At 41.6% G+C, this 25406-nt stretch overlaps 1 protein-coding gene across 5 annotated transcripts in view; it reads left to right on the top strand.

The window, feature by feature from the left end:
* CTNND2 (catenin delta 2) overlaps positions 1-25406 on the top strand; it is an 831455-nt gene that overhangs the window by 658329 nt on the left and 147720 nt on the right. For all 5 annotated transcript variants that reach the window (XM_074329072.2, XM_088796434.1, XM_074329071.2 and 2 more), the window contains one exon: positions 7888-8071. In XM_074329072.2, the coding sequence (XP_074185173.2) occupies positions 7888-8071 (184 nt within the window). The remainder of the gene's footprint in view (positions 1-7887; positions 8072-25406) is intronic.

Genomic DNA, 25406 nt, shown 5'->3' with positions numbered 1-25406 from the left:
CCAGGTTCTTGTCTACCAAAGGTGACGTTAACTGTGGACTCATTTTCAGTAATTCTCATGGTTTGTCAACTGTCAGCTCCCCCAGAAACCACCAGAAAAGCCTGTTGATCAAGCAAAGCTAGGTTTTGACTTACTGAAATATGGAGAATGCTACCTTGAAAGAGTCTTAATAGTGTCAGACGGGAAAAGTGGGCAGGGTATTTATAAGGCCATAGGTCCTTGGCTGGGTGATTTTAAGGTGGGTATTAAAACCTGGGGAACAATTGGGATGAGACAGAGTTTATGATAAACTAGCTTTGGACTGGTGGCACAGTGAAGTAGTGCTCTTGAAATGCATTTTGATGAGCAAACTGTTACTTTTGGTAAGCAAGCTGATTAAATAACAGCCTGAACTTCAGAGGCAGTTGTTTTTTGGAGCAAGCAGCTAGATTAGTCTGTCCCACTATCATTTCGTCCAGGGCCAAAAATTATGGTATTTTCACCTCCCATGCTTTTTTTTTTAATTATCAGATAATGGGGCTGTTGGTCTTTGAAACTAACGCGCTCGCGCGCTCTCTCTCTCTCTCTCTCTCTCTCTCTCTCTCTCTCTCTCTCTCTCTCTCTCTCTCTCTCCCCCTCTCGCTGGCCCACCCCTGCCCATCATTTATGAAAGGGGCAAACTTAACTTACTTTATTTAATACATATAATTTGGGAGGCACAAAGCTACCAAGAAACACAACCAAAGTATAAGAAATCATTTTTATGAGCACATATAAGAATATGACAATGTCAGATAAAAGGAATCATCTTTAACTGCAGTCACTTTTAGGAAAATAGGCCTAAGACTAGTGTCCAGAAATTATAAAACTCAACCTAATTGCTTTGGTGACATTTTTTTAAAGTTCTGGAACATTTAAGGTCATTGAGGAAGGTTGTAATAGTTTTATGCAAACTCAATTTTATATTCCTAACTGTTGATCTCTTGGGAATTGAGAACTACAGAATTCTATGGTTCATTTATAAAATGCTGTGATCAAACATGAACCCATGACTTTCACAGATGGTTACTATCAGACATTGACATCTCTGTAGGGGAAGAAAAAAAATCTTTTTCTTCACCCATCTTAGGTTCTCCAGCTTGGGTCCTGTAATTTGTCAGGCAAAGACAAATTAACAAGAGAAAAACAAAAGTTTGTTCATGTGTGCATTGCGCATATAAGGTTGGACAATTAAGCTTGCAAACTCATCCTAGAAAAAGTACTACATTCCTCATCGCTGAATATCTCTATGGTCACCTTCAAAGTACTCCCCTTGGGAAGCTATGCATGGATGCCAGTGCCTAGTCCACCCTTCAAAGCAATTTTGGAGCTCTTTTTCTGGAATGGCCATCAGAGCTGTTGTATTAACCCTTGATGTCCCGAATGTCATCAAAATGTCTTCCTGTCAATATTTCCTTTATCTTCAGGTAAAGAAAGAAGTCATTGGGGGCCAGATCAGGTGAGTAGAGAGGGTGATTCAATGCAGTTATTTGTTTACTGGCTAAAAACTCCCTCACAGACAGTGCCGTGTGAGCTGGTGCATTGTCGTGATGCAAGAGCCATGAATCGTTGATGAAAAGTTCTGGTTGTCTAACTTTTTCATGCAACCTTTTCAGCACTTGGTTAACTGTTTGTCCAGTTGGTACAAATTCATAATGACTGATCCCTCTGATATCAAAAAAGGTTAGCAAGATCATTGCAACAAGTTCTCAATCTTAATTGTCAGACCTCGACACAGGGGAGCACCCAGTGAAGAATGGTACCCCAAAGAGGTGGCTGGAATCGGTCACTATATACTGTCTGAGGCAAGTTGTAGGAAGGTGACCTGGAAAAAGTATGGTAAACAAGGTTGTGCAGATTTAAGTCAGGAGAGGGAGACTCATACAAATGTAAGTTTCCTTTACCAAAGCACAACTTGCACCCTATTTTTAGAGTTTGTCCTGCCTCCTTTGGTGCTTGGGCCTGTAGCTTAACATTATCCATGTGTCAGAGGCATATTTTCGGGTGGCATATTCTGGTACCCTGCGTGTGCAAATTATTTTTAAGTACAATTACCTTTAAAAAAAAAAATTACCATGGGAAGAGCTTCCTCATTCTGAGATGGGAGCTGCCTTTCGTTGCCTTGCCCAGATTGGAGACAAACCTTGTTTCCCATGACGAATCTGGCCTATTATCTCATTATTGTAAACATTTAATAGAAGAATTCTAAAGAAATTAGAATCTGCAGACTCTAACTTAGAATGGAAAGAAAGATCAGAGACATGCCTGAGTTTTGATTCTTCAATAAAAGTTAGTTATCTTTTGTCTATAAAATTACCTCGTTTTAAGTTAAATTAATCAGCCCCTAAAAACAACAGTGAAGATCATTTTTTAAACTACTAATCAGCAATGTAAGTGAACATGGGCCTCTTGCTTCTACGAATCTATACCAGCTTGGTCTAAACTTCTAATGTACTCGTAGACCACATCTTTGTTATCCATTCATCCAATGATGGACATTCAGGTTGTTTCCATATCTTGGCGGTTGTAAATAATGCTGCAATGAACATAGCAGAGCAGATATCGTTTTTATATCCTGTTTTAATTTCTTTTGGATGTATACCCAGAAGTGGGATTGCTAGATCATATAGTAGTTCTATTTTTAATTGTTGAGGAATCTCTATACTGCTTTCCACAGTGGCTGCACCAATTTACATTCCTACTGACAGTCCCTTTTTCTCCACATCCTCACCAACACTTGTTATCTCGTCTTGATGACAGCCATTCTAACAGGCGTAAGGTGACATCTCGTGGCTTTGATTTGCATTTCCCTGTTTAGTGATGTTGAGCATCTTTACATGTACCTGTTGGCCATGTGAATGTCTTCTTTGGAAAATTGTCTATTCTGATCCTCTGCCCATTTTTAATTGGATTCTTTTTTTTTCGTTGAGTTGTATGAATTCCTTATACATTTTGGGTGTTAACCCTTTATCCAGTCTATGGTTTGCATATATTTTCTCCCATTCCATATGTTACCTTTTCATTTTATTGATTGTTTCTTTTGCTGTGCAGAAGCTTTTGAATTCTTTTTGTGTGGTTCCACTTGTTCATATGTGCTTTGAAATACCCATTTTTATGCAAGCATTTTGGTAAACTTTATCATCAAATCAAGATCCATGCTTTTATTTTCCAAAGCATTGAATGAGTATGGTATATGAATCTTTTTGAGACTATCGCATATACCATCTGGAAGGACTCTCAAAACAATGCTAATTCACAGTCGCGCCTAGAGGATATGTCTTCTCAAGGCCAAGTTGTGAGTGTTTATATGATGTACCCCAATACTAGTGCACGTACTCATGCATACGCACAGGCACACACATGCACACAGGCATGTGCACACAGGTACACGTTGGCATACGCACGTACTCACACGTATACTTGCACATAGCCATGTGTGCACACTCATGCACTTACATGCATATGCTTACATGCATTCTCCTACACGTGTACACACATGCACACACTGCTCACACCTGCAGAGCATGAGTTCAGGGTGTGTGGGCCTCCAGTTTTTGATCAGCCACCCTCTACCCACCCATGACTCAAGGAGTGAATGGAGGGGATGGAGAAGGTCATGGGCATCTCTCAGGCCCCAGGCCATTCCCATCCCCAACCAGGGCTGACCTTGACTTTTTTTTTGTAAAATGAACTTGTTTGCCCCCATTCTTCTCTCTTTTTCTCTCCCTTCCCCACGTATATAAATTTCCACTCTCAGAATAAGATAAATGATAGATTTGATTAAAATAAACCCTCATATATGCATTGTTAATTTTTAATTTAAAATAAATTTTAAAAGCATTCACTTAAAATGAATTCAACTCTTCTTTGTTTTGAGTCCCACCCACGTTCAGGGGTGTAGTGTTAGTGTTAGGTCTAAGGATGAAAAGCAACTGAGAAGGTCTAGGAAAGTGTTGCATAGCCACAGGCAATGGTTAATTTTGTCACGATTTAAGACTTGCAGTTATTAAAATACTTTTTTTTGTCAATCTAAATTTATTTTTCTATGAGGTCTTCATCTCTTTCAGGAAAAAAAAAAGCTCACAGTCACTCTATATTAAAACAACGTAAAGGAGCCAATGAAAATAATTAAGATTTTATTAAAGAAATTTTAATAAACCAATTACTGCTCATGAATATGGATAATCTCAAGGAAAAGAGCCACCCTGTGCCTGAAATTAAAAAAAAACAACAAAAACTATATTTTAAATATATTTAGTATACATAATTAATGATTTAAATATCTTCTCAATTAAACCTACTGTCAAAATTATATTTGGAAGCAGTAATACAATTTTATACTGATAAAGGAAAGCTGCTGAATACATACAATTAAAGGAAAGATGCTATAAAACAATTTTAGTAGAGATTATAATCTGGAAGGAATTATCGTATTTTCATCATGTAAATTAAAAGTTGCTAGTGACCATCAACCAAAATACTAAAACATTTTTATGTCACTTTCAGGTAAGAATAAATGAGGTGGCTTTTTATAGCTGCTAAATACTACTATGAATTCAATTTATTCCACAGTTTTTCTATGAATTGAAATGTCAGTATTGCCTTGCCTAATTTAGAGTTATGAGGGCATTAATATAGGAAAATTACCCAAATGAAGCACTAGAGATAAGCCTTCTAATGCTAAACTGATTAATGTTTTCTAGTGATATAAATTTTTCCCTACTAGCTAAAAGTAGAATTTCTGTAGAGTCCAGGGTTATAATCCCAGTCAAATGGCATTTTTGTATTCTCATTTGGGTTTATTATTTGTAACATTACATCTTGTGCCTGCTATTTTAATTTTTGAAATTGTTACTTCGTTTTGCTAGCACTATAAGACTTAAAGAATGTTCGATGCTTGGAGCACACAGCCTCAGATAAGGGTCACATCCTCCCGTAACTAACTCAGTATTTATTTAGCACCCATGTGGTGAGCACCTGCCACGTGTCAGAGCATGTTGCATGTATGCTGTGAACACTCGGATGGCGTCCCCACCTGCATTCCATGGCTGGGACCTTGTGGGGAAGAACAGTGAGCACATGATAGAAAGGATATGATCTCAAATATCCCCAGAGACTGCTGATTCTCCATTCAGGCTGGTCTCCATGTCTAGATAATCTAACCAAAACTCACATTTGTGAGGGTCTCCTGCCATTGGTTTGCTGAATTCCCCCAAAAGAAATTCTGCCACATTGCAGCCACTTTGCCAAGTCCTCATCCAAACAGAGGTGGTAACACTGTCTGTGCTCAGAGACCCACTGTAGTTCTCGTAAGTTCAGGAAGCACTGTGGGCTGCAGATAGAAATTAAGATAGAAAGTTCAGAGATATGGGTCAGTACGCTGATAAATTCACTGGAATGTGAAGCACAGATGGAGCCAGCCTCAAAAGGTGGAATGAATGTGAACTCAGAAACGTCTGTCGACGCAGGATGCTGAATTAGGTTGTCCTAATTAATGAATTAATGAGAAAGGAAAGGACAGAAGAGCCCAGTAAAAAGTTATCTTGGATCACATCTTCTTTCCCTTCACACTTCTTGTCAGATATTAGAGTAGGCCTTCACATTTTCTTAGATGTTCCCCTCTTCCAAGCTCTTTTCTGTGTGTTAGAAAACAGTAAAAATTGCTTTGATGTCACAGAATGCCTTTAGATTCTTTTAAATTTGTTGCATGTAAAAATGCAAAATCCTCTCTTTTACTGTTTAGTTTTTAGAGGAAATGTATTTTAGGGTAAAACATGTCATCCATATTTTAGAACATTTACAAATGTCATTTCCATGTACTTTCACATCAGGATTTGGGAATAAAAAAAAACATGTTTTGTTTCTGTATGTTTACACTGTATACTTAGAAAAAAACAGATACAAACTCTTTAATGTCACATTTTACAAAGTTATCCTCAAATTCTAGGGTAGATATTAAATTCATTTTAATGTGCTTTTTAAAGCTGGAAAAACTAATTATTTTACTAGAAAAAAGAATATTTTTGTGACACCACAAATAAAGGTAATCATTTTGATTATTTATTTATAGATTATCCAAAATTTAGTAAACTGTATCTTAATGGGGTGAGTAAAGAAATAGGTTCATACATCATTTAAAACAAAATAAACACATACGATAATATTTCTAGTATGTGAAATCAGTTCAAACCAGAATGTATTTTTGAGTACCTTCTGTGTACCATTGAGCATTTTTTGTATAGTCAATTTAGGACACTGATTTCAATGCAAACATGCAATACCGAAGTGTAGGAAACGGTTGATGCACTAGAGCAGAGGTGGGCAAAACTTTTCTATAAAGAACCAGATGGTAAATTATTTAGGCTTTGTGGGCAATACAGTCTCTAACACGACTATTCAACTCTTCCTTTACAGGACAAAAGCCATAGACAATATGTAAGTGAGCATGGCTCTGTTCCAATAAAACTTTATTTACAAAAAACCAGGCAGGCAGGAATTGCCCACAAGCGGAACCCCTGTACTGAAGGATTGATTTGTAGATACAGGGCACAAAAAATATTTTGTTTCCTTTGCATGTACTTAAATAAAATTCCCAGTACATGTTACTTTGAAAAATGGTTGGAAGAGTTTGTCTCTAAAGTCACATATTTATAGAACTGATTTAAAATTGTTAGCTACTTTAATTATTAGCCATCTAACAATATCGACTTTCAGATTAGTATTATTAATATACTTGGATTAATATGTTCAATATGGGCAATGCAAGAAACTAGCAAAACGAATTTCGGAGATAAGTGTGTTCTGTTCATTCTAGTCATAACACAATAGATAAATACAATTTCATCTTAAAAGTTAATGAAAACTTTTTAGACAAGTAAATTGGAAATTGTGTTTCTAAAAAAAAAAAAAATACATGATATTTTATTCCCTGTATCTTCAGTGATAATGTCTGTTTAGGTTAATCTTGAAGGAAAATACAATCTTTCTTTCATAGTAAAATAGAATATTATTCTGTTTCTTTTACCTTTATGTGTCCTGTTTTGAACAACTAAAAGAATAATTATTTTAAAAGCATTTTCAAGTGATATAACATATATGCAGTACTTCTGACCTTTTCTAAAATCAATCCTATTGTAAAGTCTTTTTTAAAATATTTAAAAGCCTAAAATATTACATCCATCTTAAAAATTTTGCTTTTGCTCTGCCTACGTCAATTACTGTTACATTCTGTCCTTTGCAGACATGCCCTCCATTTTCTACTGCTCTTTGTTGTTATAGAAGGAAGAACATTCCATAGGTGCTCTGTGAGCATTACTTTCAGAGAAAAACTGACAACACTGTCGTCAGTGACAGTAAATTTAAATTTCTTCTTGAGGCCTTTGACATCAGACCTGATGCTGGATTATCATAAGGTTACATGTGATGGTGGCTGGGTCTCTATGGAGGCTGTGGAGGCTGAGTGAATCAGATAGACCACATGTGCCTAGGGAGGTCTTAGATGAAACAAACATGCCGTAGTCCATTTCAGATAACTTTCACTGTTCTTTGGTCTTGGTTGGAATTTGGGTACTTGGGTCCATTGTCTTAATAGTGAGTGGAAGCCTGGTTGGTTTCCTCAACTCAGTCAGATCTCTCAGCCTTTGTTAGTCTCCATGGTGGAACAAAGATAATCATGTCACAGCTCTCTGCCCCCTTGTCAGATACCCACAGCACTCTTTTAATGGGTTCACAGAGATAGTCTAAGATTAAGGGGGTGCTCTAGGATGTTATCTCAATCCCTCCTGCCCATGCTGTTAACCTGATTAGGGAAAGTAGTTCTGAGATGAGGAAAAACAATGGCCACCCAAAGCTCTCTTGTCTCTCTTACAGGAGTCCTTTGGAACCTCTCATCTTGTGATGCTCTCAAAATGCCAATCATCCAGGACACCCTGGCGGTGTTGACCAACGCAGTGATTATCCCCCACTCGGGCTGGGAAAATTCACCTCTTCAGGATGATCGGAAAATACAGCTGCATTCCTCACAGGTGCTGCGAAATGCCACGGGATGCCTAAGGTGGGTCGTCTGTCATTGCCACCTCCTTTCGTCATATGCTTTCTCTGTTTCTGTAACTTTAATTGCTGTTTTATGAAGGATCAGAGTGTTCCGGAAAGATGAATGTTGATATGGCAATGGAGTATGAGAAGCTAGCAAAGCACATTTCTCATGAGGTACTGAAGAAGTGTAGGCATCTTCCACTGTCTTGTACCTACACCAGTTTTCAACTCATTTAACATGTTTTCTTAGGTCTTGGGCAAACAATAAATATTTTCATTTCAACCAAAAATAATTAGTTTTCCTTAATTGAGAACAATAGTTCGCAGTAGTACCCCATGTTATGATATATCATGCACACAGAATAACCAGGCAGTCCAACTGATTGGGGCAGAGTCCACGACAGATACATAAGGATCTAGGTAACTGACACCAGTAGGCATTTTTTTTTTTTTAATTTTCTGTGTGACTGCAATAACCTGTAATTCTTAGAATAGCTCTTTAATAAGACTTATTGTAAGAAATGTTTTTTTAATAATAAAAGTAGCAAATGTTTTGTAATTCTTTCCCAATGCTTTTTTACAAAAATCATTTCCTAGAAATCTCTTGAGATGTATTAGAATCACCCTTCTGTTTTGTTTAATTTTTTGCTCTTAGAAAAGAACATAATAATCAAGTTCTTCCAAACTCTAGAAACTGTGCTCCCAAGGCTGTTGTATTGTGTACCGGAGTGAGAAATCTGTGCTGGGTAAACATAATGATGGTACAGGGGCAAAAGGTGATTTAAAATATCTAGTCAAATAATCTGTATTTCAAAAGTAAAATGTGTAGAGCATTGTTTCAGCTGGACTGCCTCAAAGCTGCCATTTCTCCAACGGTTGGTTGGTTTCTAGGTGCAAACACCAGTCACTACTAAGAAGGAACAAAATCACCCCAGTGATATTAATAATAATTATCTCATGAATATTTATAACAATGCTCTCTGCCTCCAGCCTTGAGAGGGGAGTGTGTGTTTGTGTGAAATATGTGTACGTAGAGGGAGGTAAAGAGAGCCTGCCTCCATAAATATCGACGTGCATTCACAGGCAGGAACAGGAAATCCTCTGATGGTTTTGCTTTCCCTCAAGGTCACAAAATGTTGATCTTTTGACATGATTTTTCTGGATAGGCTCCACCATAAGGCAAATGTACAGTTCTCAAAAAGCCCCCTATTGAGCTGTTCATTTTATAACCCTTTAAATTCTATTATCTTTCAGAAACCTCCTGCCCCATCAACAGAAATAGAACTTTCCCAAAGCTAAAACTGTAGCCACTTTGGACGCTTTATACCTGATTTTTCTATTTCTGTTATTTGCAACTATTATAAATAGTTTTTCCCTGCTTACCATCCTTGACTTGTAGTGTCATAGATCCTTAACAAAGGTCATGGAAGGAAGTGTCTCAGAATCAATTGTAGAAATATAGTCAACAAGGACCTGTTTAGCTCCACCAGTTAAAATCCTCTCTGAATAATACAATAACATAATTATGTATTCATGATGTTTGACATAAGGATATAAACCACCGCCATTGTGAGCATGCATTCAACATCATTAGGTGAAAAGTCAGATGAAGAAGCCAGACAAGTGTAGGTTCATGGGTCCCCTTTGTAAGTCACGTGGCTGAGTTTAGGGTCTGGGATGTGATGTAGAACAAAGTTGGGTCAGAGCACACACAGAGGGTTGACCTCTGCTGCTGGCCAGGAGTAACCACATCATAGGAAGCCAAAAAAAAAAAATGAGGGCTTCTGATTTAGGAAGAGTTTCATGTAACTGAATTGACTTTCATTAGTCCAGATCCAACCAGGTTTAGGGTTTTTCCCACTTTCTGACTTCATCATGTGACAGAGCAAAACTCATCAATATATGGTGAATATTTCACTGCCACCTTAATTTAAGTTCTGCCCTTCTACAGAAAGAAATATAATTCTCATCTCTTATTTGAATGTGTTTACGAATCATTCCACATTGATGAGCAGCTTGGACTAAGAGAGGAAGAAAACAGCCCCTGGGAAGGGGCTAAAATTAATTTATCAAGTAAAGACTCAGCAGTTGAAAGGCTTTGATAAATTCCTACTGTTATTTGCCACTTGCTTAGAACCAATGTTGGCAACACATCAAAATAGTCATAAATGTTTATACCATGGAAGATTCTAGATTTCAGTATTGAGGTATTTACATTCTTCAGTTCTTCATTTCTCCAACAAAGCCTACATCTTGATTTACATTAAAGCAGTGACTTCATATGCTACCCCTGCCTTTCAGCAGTCCTATCTGTGAGCATATGCTAAGTGCCTGCTGTGTGCCAGGGAAGGACCACGGAGGTAGAAGTTAACGGGGCAGCCCCTGCCGTTCAGTAGCTCAATCTACTGCAAGGAAATGGCACCCATACAATAAGTACTCATGTAATATCTAAGAATCAGGTGAGGTTGGGGCTGAGCAGAGAAAGGACTTCATCAGTCAACACAGTGGGAGAGCGTTATGGCCAGATGAGTGGCAGGGATGCTCTGACACAGCCGTGGGGGAATTCCAGGATCTGCAGGTAGTCTACAACCCTAGGAGACTTCTGGAAATGCAGCTGGCATAGTTGTTCCATCCCAGGTGATGGATGACCTTCAAAGCAGAGCTAAAGAGAATAGACTCAAGTCTGTGAGGAGTGGAGAGCTATGGCGAATCTTTGACCAAGAGAACACACTGGTCTGCTCTGTCTGGGAGCAAATATGCAGATGAGAGAAGGGTCAGGTGGGGAGAAGTGATAATAAGAGTGGAGCTGTGAATTTACCGTGGAACGCCCGGTTTGCCTTGCTTTTAAGATACCTCCTATGGATAACAGTGAATATCGATGTTTTGTTCCAATCAATTAAGTGTCACTGATTTATAGTTTTGTGAACAATTAATCATAGCTCTCTCCATTTAATACGCCGAACCTACTAAACATCATAGCTTGCTTGGCCCACTTTAAATGTGCTCAGAACACTTACATTTGCCTACAGTTGGGCCGTTATTCTGAGTTCATCTCAAGAGTCGATGTCCTTCTCTAGCACCAGAATCGAGAGACACAGATGGCATGTTGTAGGTATTACGGGATGCAAACACACAAAACACAATGTCCAAAAACCACCAGCAGCATAGTACTCTGTAGCGTATCCGTTGTTTATCCTCTTGATCGCGTGTATAGGAGCTGTGCCTCGTGGCCGCCGCCCAGCATCATGGGAGGGTATCTGGACTGCCTGTCGCTAGCCCAGGAAAAGGTCAAAATTCAAAATGCGAAGTATGATTTCTACTGCATGCGTGTAGCTTTTGCACCATCATAAAGTCAAAAATCATAAACCATCAGAAGTCAGGACCATCTGTATGTTGTTTATTCTCGTATTTATTATAAATTCAGTAGCTCATGGTTAGCAAATCACGAAGCTCATCGTTACACCCACATCCTGACTCCTGATCCAGACCGTTCCCTCTGGACCCCACAGAGAGGAAGTATAAAGTTACATGAGATGAGATGAATAGAACAGCACAACCAACTGACCGACGAGTGGACAGCACTTTCTTTGTGTTGGTTCCTTTCATTTGGTTCTGGATATTTACTGAGCAGCACCCTCTTACCCGACATCCCTTTTTCTTTAGTTTCCTTTAGTTGCCTTCTTCCTCCTCCCCCTCCTCCTCACTTACTTTCCCTTCTCCTCTCTCTCCTAAGGCTTCACGTACGGAGTGGACAGGTGGCCTAGACAGTTAGTCATGGCACCACGTTGCCCCGTCTCTCTACCAACATCTTAAATCTAAATTTAGACAGTCAGAGCAGGGGGTGCCTTTTTTTGTTTGTTTTTTAAAGATAAGACTATATTTTAAGGCATATCCAAATTATAGAGTTAACATTTTTCCAGCACTCAGACTCTTTCATTCTTTTACTGATGACTTAAAATGAGTTAATATTTTTGACTTGTTTGTGTAACTATAGTTTCAAGAATATATAAGGAAAATAATATGTAAAAGAATATTATACTCTTTTCCTAGGACAGTATTTCCTAATCCAGTATATTTTACAACTCCAGTAGAAAGAGCTTATGGGAGGTAAAAATAAATTTACCAGATTATTATCAAACATCATTACCCATGATTTTTGTGCCTTGCAGGATTCAAACTTGTTTGTGTTGTTTCGGGGTGGGAAGCTGAGGTTAAGAATTTAAGCAATTACTATTCTCACGAAGATCAACTTTTTACTTTTCAGAATGAAAAAACATATTATAAATGCAAATTTTTCCACTTTTAAATGCCCCATAGCTTATCAGAATGAAATTTAAGTTAGAAAAAAGACCTGAGCCTTACTTAGTAAGCTAAAATCTGGGACACTAACACTGCAATCTTTGCACAATTTTGTGCATCTTAATAGACTCTGTCGAGTTTCTCAAGCCTTCCATTTGACAGTAGATGTTGTACTAACACCCATGGTTGTACCCCACCCCCAGGAACCTCAAGCACGGGGCTGACTCATGGGGACGTTCTAAAGGGAAGAGCCTCTTCCTTCGCCTTCTCTAAAAAGGCACGGTAAATCTTCATGGGGATATGTCACATGTTGACATGGCAAAAATTAAGGCACATACGGAATATAAAATAAAAAGTTAATGCCCCAGCCCTTTTCCATTTAAAATTCATTTTGAGGTAGGAAATGGAATTTTTCAAAAGGAGATCTATGTGTTTGTTCCTAACATATCTATCTGTCACTGAGGAAAGAGGATAGAAAAGTAAAAAAGAAATCTTGTAAATTTGGTCGGAGGACCACGTTGATAAAAGTGATGGCAGCTGAATAGTGGGATTCCAGGAGGCAGTGCCGGGGGGACAGTGGGCGTTCGAGCTTCCTCATTTCTTCCCCTTTTCTAAGTTTTGTCTTTTGCTCCAATTCTGCCTGATTGAAGCTTTAATGTTTAATAAAAACCATTTCAAAATGTGGCCTAAAAATCAATGTGGTGAATGTTAGAAAAGCATCAGGTGTGAGCATGCGTGAAGCTGGGTTTGTCTTTTCTTCTTCACGTTGTGATGAAGGCGTGTCCTGGAAAACTGCTTTCCTGTGGCCTAAGTCAGGTGGTTCAGACGTGGAAATAGACTGAGTGTTGTACTCATGATTGTTTCATTGCACAAGGTGTAACCAGAGACTTTCCTAACCTTTGGCCAGAACAATCCTCACCTTCAAGCAAAATGTTTGTTTACCAACCACGTCCTGAACACTGGCCAATAGACCAGCTGAGGTCACTGTAGTGGGTTGACTAGTATCCCCCAAATTCATGTGCACCAGGAACCTCTGAACATGACCCTATTTGAAAGTGTTTGCAGGTGTATTTATTTAAGTAGATGGGGTCGTGCTGCCGTAGGGTGGCCCTGAATCTAATGAGTGGTGTCCTTCTAAGAAGAGGACGTGTACACTGGTACACAGAAGAGCAGGGCGCGAAGACAGAGGCTGAGACTGGAGGGATGCAGCCATGAGCCGAGGAGCACACAGGATTGTTGAAAACCTCTAGGAACTCGGCAAAGTCAGATTCTTCCCTTGGGCCGTCGGAGGGAACATGGCCCTGGTGACCTTGATTTTGACTTCTAGCCTCCAGACTGTGAGGAAATCAAGTTCTGTTGTTTTCAGCCAACCAGTTTGTGGTACTTTGTTCTGGCAGCCCTAGAAACCTAATGTAGTCCCCCTAGTAAATAGTCCCCCAGAGAGGGCCGAGGAGCCACGGAAGAACACAACACAGGGAGAAAAAGGGGAAAAATACTTCAGAGAAGCTGCCTGTCCCCAAATGGTGCCCACACACTGGAACAGACGAACGAGATAGGGGCCTGTTTTTCTCTATGCACAAGGCCGTTCCCCTCCGTGGCTCAGGTGCAAAGCTAAGCATCACCTATAACGGGATTGGGCTCTGCAACCCAGATGTGGCTGCCCCAGCCAGAAGGGGTTCAAATCCAACTTCTGGGCTGATGGCTGTGAAACAAGCGTCTCCCCACATGTGGACCCGGTTTGTACTTTCTGCTCCTGACTTTGAACTAGCATGGATTTGTTTGATGCTACAGCAGCTAGCAGTCATTGTAAGGTCTCAAGCAGAGCACGTGACACAATATATCTCTTAAGGAAGCTGGTCACAGCAGCTGGGTCCAGAATGGATGCTTTCTCAGTTTCCTGTAAAGCATGACCGTGTTTCCCACTTACAGTACCACAAATCAATACTGTAAAGATCCCTGTCGTGGCCATTATCATTTCAGAGTGAACTATAGGTGAAGCCCTCACGGAGTATCCTTTCTACTTTTTAATCTGCCAGCTCCATAAGACAGCTCCAGTCTACTCTACCGGACAGCCGGGTTGCATTTAGTCATGCGTGCTGCAGCCGTCATCTCCAGCTGAAGTATTTGCACAGGGCTGGCTTGCTAACTTCCCCAGCCCATTTCCTGGTGCCATCGAGTCGTTTATTTCTATTATTCTGTTCCCACTTCAGCATCTTGTTCTGGAGGACAACAATATAGAACCCTAATTTACTTTCTATCTCTGTGTACATGAGAATGTTATTAAGCCCTGTCACAGCAGCTGCACTGTACCTCTGCTTATGAGTATAATTAAACTCACACCCTCAATTAGTCATTTTAACCCATATAATGGATGAGCGCTTGTCCACCGGGAGCCACCGATTCTGGAGTGACCTTGAGAAAACCCTGCCACAAAGTCACCCTAGTGATAATCACACTCTGGCTGGAAAGCTCCCAAGGACATGTAGTTTATGTGGTCCTCTTGTGCATTGAGCCACAGGCAAGAAGAGGAATTATTAGTATCTCTATGTTACATTCAGTGGTTGCCAATATTATTCATTTAAGAAGAATCTTTTTCAAACAGTGTTTGTTAAGTCTTGTATAATGCGCTCTGGGTGTGGCAGCTGAATGGCACACTCTTACCCAGGCACTCACAGAGGGACTGACCTCCTCTACGTGGATGCTGTGAACAGACAAGACCCCCCACGCACCCCACTCGTACCCCAATTTCCCACACCTGGTCCTAAAGCAGAGGATGCTTCTCACCCGAGCAGTTCTCCACTCCTGATCAGTGTGCCTACGAATAGGATGCAAAGTGAATGGTTTTGGGGGCTCATGATTCATCGATGCAGGTCCTCTTTAAAGGAAGGAAACAGAGTTCTGGGAGGAAGGGTGGGCAGAAGAAACGGGGTCTTAGGACCTACCAGAGAAGATGGTTGGACTGCCCACCTCAGCAGCTCCACTATGGATAAGGCCTCCAGCTTCCCATGGTGCACTGCTCTCCCACTTCCTGCCACCCAGTCAGAGGAGGTGGTGGTTTATACTGTGTTCGTTTGCTAGGGTTGTTATAACAAAGTACCACAGACAGAAATGTATTGTCTCACAGTTCCAGTGGTCAGATGTCTGAGAACAAGATGTCAGTAGGGCTGGTTCTCAGAGTCCTCTCTCATTGGCTTGCAGACGGCCATCATCTCACCACGTCCTCGCATGGTCTTCCCTCTGTGCATCTATTTCCCAATCTCATCTTCTTATAAAGACACCAGTCCTATTGGGTTAGGGCCCATGCTGAAGACCTCATTTATCTTGATTACCTCTTTATAGGCCCTGTCTCCAAATACAGTCATGTTCTGAGGTCCTGGGGTTTAGGACCTCAACATACGACTTCAGGGCAGGCACATAATTTCAGCCCATAACAATACTATAATAGTTGGCTTTCACTGTTCGTTTTCACTTTGGGAAATAAATGTTAATACATTCAAACATTCTTGTGAGATCCTGTTTGACCAGTATGAAGCATGTTTCGATTTGTTGCGTAATAGAAACCAAAATGATACTTATTCCCTAATTTCAGCTAATGTTAATTTGCAGTCTCTATTTCCCAGTGGAAGTGATCATAAAAATATTCTATAAGCTGATACTTTCCTTTTCTTACCTCCAAGGAAAGGTAGTCACCAAAGGAACTTCAAGAAATTCTCTATATAGCAGCATAAGAATTATGAAGGCAAATCAATAAATTTGTTCCTTAATTTCGGTTTACATAGTTAACTATGTTAAAGTCTTGTACGTTGATGAAAGCACTAACTATTTACCGATAAAAGAGGGCTCTTAGAAAATCTCTACACATATTCATCTTAAAACCTAAATATTGAATGTATATAAAACGACCTTCATTTGGAATCAGGAGATCTGCATTTGAGCCCCAACTTTGATACCTCTGGAGGGGAAATGAGGCTGCATTATCTTGGCCTCAAGGTTCACAGCTATAAATGAGAGGTTTGGCCTAGATGTCTTTGATTAGATCAAAAGAAAATATAGAAAATGGTAAGCGTGTTTGCTAGCTGAGCCCGTGTTTTCTAAGTTGAGATTCCCAAATGAGGCCTCCTTTGAATACCACAGGTTGTATGGCCCAGCCTTTGACCTTACCTGCTCATACACTACAGTACTGTCAGGAGGAAATTAGCATTTGGTTTAGCGTTATAATACTATGCTTCTTTAATATGGATGCTATTTAATGCAATTGTTCCAATAATCTAGTGAGGTAGGACTTCCCATCCCATTTTACAGATGAAGAAACTGATGCTCGTAAGAGTAAGAGTAACTTGCCCCAAGTCACACAGCAAGTAAGAGAAGGAAGAGTGATATAAATGCCACGGTGCATGGTGCCACCGCTGGGTTCCTCCCACTCCTCCATGTTTCATTCAACAGAGACAAGGAGCAGCCCAAGAACACGCGTGTATATTTACACTGAGGACAGGGTGCTGGCTCAGTCTAGATCCTGTGAGAAACAGACACCAAGACAGAATTAGCAATCCATGCGAGATATTTAATTAGGGGCAACACTTGAGAGGAAACATGAAAAGAAACCAGAGGAACTGGGAGACCCATCAAACCATGATGTGGGTCTGACCCCAAGGGAAGAAAGGAAGGGAGGGAAACAGGGAGGGAGGGAAATGTCTTAGATTCCAAAGGAGTTCAGCAAGACCATTGGAGAGTTCTTGAAGCCAAGTGATCCTTCTAAGGCGTCCTCATCTCCCAGGAACGGGCTTGCCTTGTCACTGCTGAGCTCAGTCACCGCCTGGGAGCCTCCATAGGAAATGAGGCCTTAGCAAGAAGGCAAACACAGGGAGGGATTTCAGTGCACCACAAGCAACGGGACCGTCAGCAGGGACACTCCTGCAGTGAGAGACTCGAGTTCGGTGCATTTTCATGGGCATTCCTAATCTTCCACCCGCGCTTTCATTCTCTATAGGCTGGCCCCTAAAAAGTCACATTGTAATCAGAAAGTTGCCTGGTGATATCTAAACAACAAGAAGTTAGTTGACTGACAGTTTCATCCTCTCAACATCTATTATTTTGATGACTTATTATGTGCTTGGCCCTGTGATGGGCATGAAGTTCGTAATACAGAGCAAACAGGCACAGTCCATGGAGTTTGTGGTCGAAAGTACCACGTAATGTCGTTAAGACACCTGGATGCATCTGAGTCGCATTAGGCTGCCCCTGGCCAGGACCAGCCGGAGGGTGTTTTTCAAATAATGCCTCGGAAGGAAATATTCTTTTATTCAACATTTTCGTGGCTGACCAACCTCCCTCTTACTGATACATCCTTTCTGTACATATAACAATCTTTTTACCTTTACTTGGTTTACTGTTTCATCTTGTAGCTCTGAAGCTTTCTATCTCTACAGGATTTTGCATTTTTTCTATTCTACTAGGCATAGTCAGAAGAAAACTTATTTTTCAGTTTTTTTCGGAAGACCTTTCTATCCCCCAGGAGAACTAACTATAATTTTGCAAAGTTCTTCCTGGCATTTATGTTCCACGAAATAGTAGTTGGGATCATTTCTCTCCAAACATTATTTTGTTTCCCTGAGCAAAAAAAGAAAAAAAAAGTGAGAATATTATGATTCACCTGAAGTATAAATGATTAATATAAAAGACCTTACCATGCTATTCCTTCTTACATTTTCATCTTTTTTTTTTTTTTGCAAAATTTGATCTACTTAGTCGTGAAACTGTGCAGGACCTAACTAAAATCTGTATTAAACTATACCCCATAGTGTGGTTGCAAATATGGGCTTCTTTTAAACAGACAAGCAAATATTAAATTTTATCTTTCAGTATAGTAGTCATTCTTCCTATTAGTATATGAATATTCAAATATGTCCGTTAGTATGAACAAATTACTTCCTTTGAAAAAAAGATTAAATAAAAAGCTAATTCCCAATTGGTAGACAGTGGTGTTTAATATTTATCCCTGTAAAACATTGGCTTGTAGGGTGTTAACTCTCTGATAAATAAAAAGCAAATTGTCAGAAATGGTTTATTCTTAAAATCTTCATAACTTCATGATATTAAAAATATAATTTTTCCTTCTGTTGCCTCCCAAATTATTTTACAATGCATCAGAAGTAGCTTCCCGGGAGGAAAAGCAAAGAAACAAGTCTGTTAATCACAAATTGAAGAAGAAAGAGCCTGCCAAGCAGTTTCAATTATTTCTTACATACTAAGCTGCCCCAATATTTTAACGCATCTATTTCCACACCATTTCTCCTTTCCCTTTTCAAAGCAGCACTTATTCTAAAATAAATAAAGCCAGCATTTACCAGAGTTAGGACAAAACAACCAAGGAGATGACTATAGCTTATGAAAGAACAAGCGAGTATGTGTGGAAACCAGCCCCCATTCATTAACATTAAATGAAGACTTCCAACTTGCAGTTATGGTTGCTCTTGGAGGAAAGAGAAACAAACATAACCAATGAGAGCCACGCATCACGTTCTCCAGACGCACCATTGCAGAAATCACGCCTCCGGCTGCCATCTTGTGATCGCAGAGTGAAGAGCTGGGTGCCAACTGTGCAGAGCCCAGGTCTTCATTCTCTTGTTTCCCCCGCCCCCTTTTCCTTGAGTCTAATTGTTCTTAATTAACCAAGAGTATTTGAAATAAGTTTCATTTCTCCCTTAGTTGACCACAAATATTTGAAATAAGAGAGTGGCAAAGGTTCGATTTGTCATTCTGGTCTCACGGGTCCCCTTGCCTGGGTCAGTGCCTTCCTCGTGTTGCCGTGCTGGCGTGCAGAGATGGCCACGACAGTTTGCTTCAGGACACTCGACAGACCGCTGTGGGTGAGAGCAGTCTGGGAGTCTGGTTCCCTGGGTTTCTCTCCATTGCCCTTTGGAGCCATGGTAGGGAGGAGTGAGAAATGGAGTCTTTGAACACAGAAAGCTATGGTGGCATAAAAGTCGTAGGAAGAGGAGGTGTAGGTGCGATAAGTGGAGAATGTCCTTGGTTTCCTGCCCTGCATCCTGGAGCTCCTGGTGGCCTCGGTGACCAGATCTTCATCAGCTCAGAAAGTTGCTCATTCTGAAAACACAGAATTGGGGGTGCTACTGAAAGTAAAAAAAAAAAGTCATTATTTTAGATCTTGTTAGAAAGTTCTTGTACTAAGTTGGCAGAAGCTTCTGGAAATACCAAGTAACATGTTTTCCTTAAGCAGAGAAGAGCCAAAGAGAGAGCAGCCTTGCCCAGATTTCATGCATGGTCTACATTTCCTTGCCTCTTGAAAGGTTTAAGCAAAAGAAGCAGCAATAATAATAGCAGGTGCTAATGGATTGACAACCTTCAACACTGGATCTTCAGGACACTGTGCTTTTCTGCCTGTGTCATAAATTCATTTTCAGCTTTTCAGTCTGCTAAGTAAAAGGACAGACATGCCAGGACTTCAAATTAACCCTGTGTCCTTCGTTATTGTCTATTGTCCCGTAGAGGTAAAATACGTCATTATCCCCCATTACCAAGCACTCAACCAGGAAAGAAGATGCTGTGCCGTGGATGTACTAACTGGACCTAATGAATCCTAACAACTAATTACACGTCTCTTAAGGTAACTTAGTACCAGAGAGTGGCTATGTTAGCGGAAAGCTTGCATGTGAGTGGCGATACCCAGGGAGAGGCTAGCTGATGAGTCACCCTCCATTATTCTCTGTAATAGTCCTGTCTGGACTTTTGTGTCCAGACCATTGTTCTTCCTGGGATTACGTCTGGCCCGACCTTATTTTGGACCAACAATGCAGTTGGTAATTGCAGACTAATTTATATAAACAAACAAGGGTCCTGCTAAATGAAGGCTCTGTCACCATGATTGGTACTTACTGCTCTAAGAGCTCTCTGTTTTGTACAAGTTTGGGTCAAGTGGTTGGAGCCAGTAAAGCTCACTGCAAAAAATAATTATTTCAAGTAAGAAAAAGCATCAGGTCCCTTGAAGGTTTGCCAGGAAGCGTGGGTTATAGTCTGTCGCATGGCGTGAATGCTCAGGTTTTGGAGGAAACTGGTTTCAGGCCTTTGCTTCGAATCTTGGCAGGACCTGAAGGGCAGCGATTCTCCTTAGCACAGTTGAAAGCAGTGCTGATAACTTTCCTCCTGGAACATAAAGGAACTTTAGTCTTTTCTCCTCTGCAGGCAGCCCTATCATCCCAGCTAGCAAACGTGATTAAATGTCACTTGTCCTTGACCCCTGTCACTCCTAAGCAGCTGAAATAGATTAAGAGGCCGGTGCTTCTTGAGTCAGATGGAGCAGTGTCCACAGCCAGGAGCTGTGGTAATAGGTTCACAAAGGAACTGATACTGGGGCTTATTACAATTTTCCAGGGCTCATCCCTATGTGAGAGGAGATGGTTGAGACAAATTATAGTACTGTTTCCTCCAAGCACCTAGGCAGGATCTGCTGAGAGCTTAGAAGGCACCTTGGGGGGACAGCGTCTTCCCACAGAGGCCTGCAGGGAACAGCCACTCAGAAAGGCAAAGCTGGGGGTCCCAAGCACCCCTGTGGCCACCAGGACAGGAAGACTGTTGCATAAAGAGAGCCTCTAACCTCTCATGTCTCAGGACGCCTAAGCTTCCTCCTCTTTCTTTACAATATTTACACTCCGAAGGCTTTAATTCAAGTGTTGCCAAAGGCAGAGAAGCACCAAGAACCAGGGACATCGGATTAACCTGGCCCGAGGGTCGGTCTGACAGCAGCAAAAACGCGTCCCTCTACCCAGTGGGCACCTTGAATTTGGACGCCAGCACGATCGCCCAGTTCCTCAGCATTTCCTTCTCTACCCCCTTTTTTCTTTCATTAGAAAACATTCAGATGAAATTTATAAAACATGAAATTAACCATTTAAAAGTGACCAATTTAGTGGCATGTGCTACATTCACAGCATAGTGCAACCACCTCTACCCAGTTAGAAAATATTTTCATCGCCCCCAAAGGCAACTTCGTACCCGTGAGGCAGTCACTCCCCATTCTCCATCCTGCAGACTCTAGCAAGCACGTCTGTGTTCTGTCCTCATGGATTTGGTAACCGGCTTCCTTCATGTAGCGTAGTGTTTTCAAGCTTCATGTTGTAGCACAGATGAATACTGCATTCCTTTTTACAGAGGAATAACAGTCCACTGTGTGGATAGACCACACGTTGTTTATCCATTCATCCATCGATGGACATTTGGGCTGTCTCCGTCCTTTGGCTACTGTGACTAAGCTGCTATTGACATGCATGCACGTATGAGTTTGAATACCTGTTTTCAGTTCTTTTGGCTACGCACTTAGGAGTAGAACTGCAGGGTCATATGGTACCTCTATGTATAACTTTGTGCCGAACTCTGAAATTGTTCTCCATCCGTCCCTACCCATTTTATGTGTGTCCAACTCCATTACATTTTCTGGTCCAGGCTGTTCTCTTGACTCACATATTTGCCTTTTCTTTTTGGAGACGTTTTCTCTCCAACTGCTGGATTATGAAGGCCATTTGTCTTTACATCACTCTGCATGAGTCCTTAGAAGAAAGGGACGACGTGAACGTTAATTGCTTTTATTTTAAAACTCTGAGGACTGAGATCAACTCACGGGGACGATGTGGACAAAGCTGGCCGGACCCTCTGAGTCTCTAGCCCGATGCTGGCCCCTCTGGCCTCACTATGTTTGCAGTACTGGCTTCTTTTTTGTTGCTCTGTACACGGAGATCTTTTCTAGCTCAGGACCTTCTTGAATGACTCCCAGCGCCTGAACGACTTTCTTCTCCCCTTTTTATATCTCAGCTTAAATGTCTCCAATCAGGGAGACCTTCCAGGATGGACACCCTCCTTTCCCCTATAAATTAGGCCTTTCCCAATGCCTTTCAAACCATTCTGGGCTTTTGACTGGACCTTCTGACAATTGGGATTTATGTTGTTGCCTGTGCGCTTGTGTGTTTAAGGCCGGCTGCTCCAGGAGCTGCATTCTTATCTATACGAGGATCATGTCTTTTATCATCACAGATTTCCCCGCCCTACATCTGGTCGACCCCTGATAAATAGCTCTTAAGTGAATCAGTGAGTGAACGGCCCTTCTCTTGCTGCTCTGCTGCCTGGCTAACAAGTGTCCTGTCCTAGTTTTCACCAAAATATTATTAATTCTGCCGGTTACTCATAAAGTCTTCCCAGGTGCAGAGGTAACTTTATGTGTATAATCACTAGCTTTTGCATGAGGTTAATTTCCCGGTTAGAGCCACACACCTATTTGTTGTCCCGCGTGGGTGTTTGTGGTATTTCTGCGAAGTAGAACCAACACATCAGTCAGCTTTTACCAAACAGCAGAATATCTTTCTGTTGCATAGTCTTCGCTGGCCTGGTTGATACATTTTGTCTTTGGGGTTTGCTCCTACCGCCCTGATTTTTATGACACTGAATTCCTCGTCCACCTCAAGGGAGGGAAGCTGTTGGGCTGCCGGCTTATCAGCACAGTGAAATAATCAAAAATAAAATCACTGTGGTGCTTTGTGTACAAGAAACTCTTGAATACCTCTAGTCACCACTTAATTCTCATGACACCTTTATAAAGGACAGGCTATTACGTGTTTTCCAGCTTTAAATAAGAAAAAACTGCAGCTTGGAGACGTTGAGCAGTTTGTCCTATGTCTCACGGCAGAAACTGAACCAGGATTCAAACCTGTGCTCTCAGAATCCAAATAGAATGCTTTCCCGTGACCTTCCTGCCTGGAGTTCAGCCTGTAAGCACTACACAGTGCTTGTAAATAATTGGAACAGTCATAACCATCTCATCGTCTCCTCTGTGGCAAAGTGCTAAATCAACAGCTTAGATAAAATGGGTGATGACTCTTACTCCACACAAACATATATTGAATTTCTAGGATGTGCTCAGGACTCTGCCAGGTACCAGAGAAACAGGCACCAGAGAAACAGCAATGAGTAAGATAGGACACGTACAGCCTAAAAGGTAGACGGGAGTCTGAGCCCTGGGGCACAATGTATGTACTGAGTGCCAGAGAAAAAGGCTACTTAGAATTGCTGGAAGGCCTCCCAAGTGAGGGAGTCACGACCCCACCTGAAGGGCCCCTAGAAGACTGCACTGGGGTGAGGGAGCATTTGCAGGGGAGGGCAGAGGAGATGTGTGGTCTACGCAGAAGGATTTGGTCCACACCGTAGTGTGGCTGGCCCAGGCATGGCTGGTGGGGAGGGACCTGAGTGGTCCCTGCGAGGGAAAGGTCTACTGGAGCATATTGCTGTGAGTGCGGGGGAGGGAGGGTTATTTCGAGGAGGTTTCTCTATCTTTGTACGCCACCGTGGAAGCTTGGTGAGCAGGCTGAGACGTGATGTTCCTAGTGCCATAGAGACACAGCCGTGCCCGCAGGTCACAGGCTGGATTCAAGGGGCAGGGAAGGGACAAGAAGGAGGGAATGCTGGCAGAGGGGCAGCTGGGACCCGTGACAGCACTGGTCTGTTTGCTGAGCCAGACTGTGTCCCAGGCTTCGCACCAGGAGCTTCAGACACACAGTCATTGAGTGTGATGCTGTCATGGGATGTCATGGTGAGTGTCAAATCCAAACCACCAGGAGCTGACATTCAAATCCAGATCTTCCTGGAAACCCACTAGCTGTGTGACCTTGGGTGACTAAGGTAGCGTCATCGTGATGGTAATGATGATGCACGGCTGGGATGAGGGTGAAGGACGTGAGACTGAGCTGTGCGGAGCCAGAAACTGCCTTTATATAAAATTTGGATATTTTGTGCATAATGGACTCTTCCATTAACTTTGATGAAAAGAGTATTTCATGAAAATTTTATTTAGCACAATTGAAGGTTCTTAACACTACTGAACAACTATACCCTGAAAATGGCAAAGATGGCAAAGTGTATGTTATATGTATTTTAACACAACTTAAAAATATGTATTATGTATAATGACTAATGAGTTTTTTGTCACCCCCTTAAATTTTATACTGAGCGAAGTTCTCGCTTACGTCACCCTCATGTCGACCCTGTGGTCATGTACATAAATTGATTGACACAGGGTCTGGCCCACAGGAAGCTCCCTTTAACTAATGGCTGCTGACTCTGGACCACTGCCTTTCTGCCGAGGCGGCCATCATGCAATTGTAATGAAGGTCTCGGGAGCTGCTGGGAATGATCACGGGAGAGTTAGGGACAAGCACTGGCTCCCCTTCTGCATCTCGGGCGTAGGATCCTACACACATCTCTTTTCTAGGGAAAATCTGACTCCCATCATGAGCTAGGTATCCCAGTGAAACAACCTGTTGGTGACCTTGGCCATTTTAGCTTGGGTGGAGGCCCTCCTCTCCGGGAAAGAGTGGGGAGGCAGTCCCCTGAGAGAAGCATAGCTTCTTTGTGCCACTTGAAAGATACCTGCAGTTCTCTAAGACCTCATCTTCTGCTTCTAATTCTTTGGCCCAAAAAGATGAGCCCCAAGGTTGTGACATCTCATAAGTTGGTAGCCTGCAGTAACCCTTACCCTGACTCACTCAACCCCTCTTGCCTCAGACACAGGAGGGCACCAGATGGGCACCGAGAGGAAGATGCAGCCTACATATCCGAGTAGAGAGAACCAGGTCTCCATCTAGCAGCAGATGAGAGGCAATGGGACCCCTGGCCACTTCCCGAACCTTCTCAAATCTTGACAAGCCTCCTCGAGCCTCCATTGTTGATGTCTCCTTGCAGGCTTATGTTAGGATGTGAGGTCCCAATAAACATAACCCTTTTTTCCCCAATTTCATAACCTATTGGACAATTAGACAAAGAAAACCAGTGGACAGAAGCCAGATCATTTACTGCTGAGAACACCAAGTGGCGATCATGGCTTCTTACCTGCAGCCAAAAGGCAGGCTAAGGATTTCATGGCACTGTCTTGCCAGTGTAGACCTTGGGACTGCCCCAGAGAAAAGTCAGGATCTGAAGCGCTGACAAACCCACCCAACATCACTGCCTCCCACAGCCCTAGGGTGGCCTGTTGATGGATTAGGTCCACCAAATGAGAA

This window comes from Rhinolophus sinicus, chromosome 3 (genome assembly GCF_057876585.1).
Source record: "Rhinolophus sinicus isolate RSI-liver-muscle chromosome 3, RSI-T2T, whole genome shotgun sequence".
Taxonomy (NCBI): Eukaryota; Metazoa; Chordata; class Mammalia; order Chiroptera; family Rhinolophidae; genus Rhinolophus; species Rhinolophus sinicus.
The sequence above is the reverse complement of the archived record's forward strand: the minus strand, read 5'-3'. Positions and strand labels throughout refer to the sequence as shown.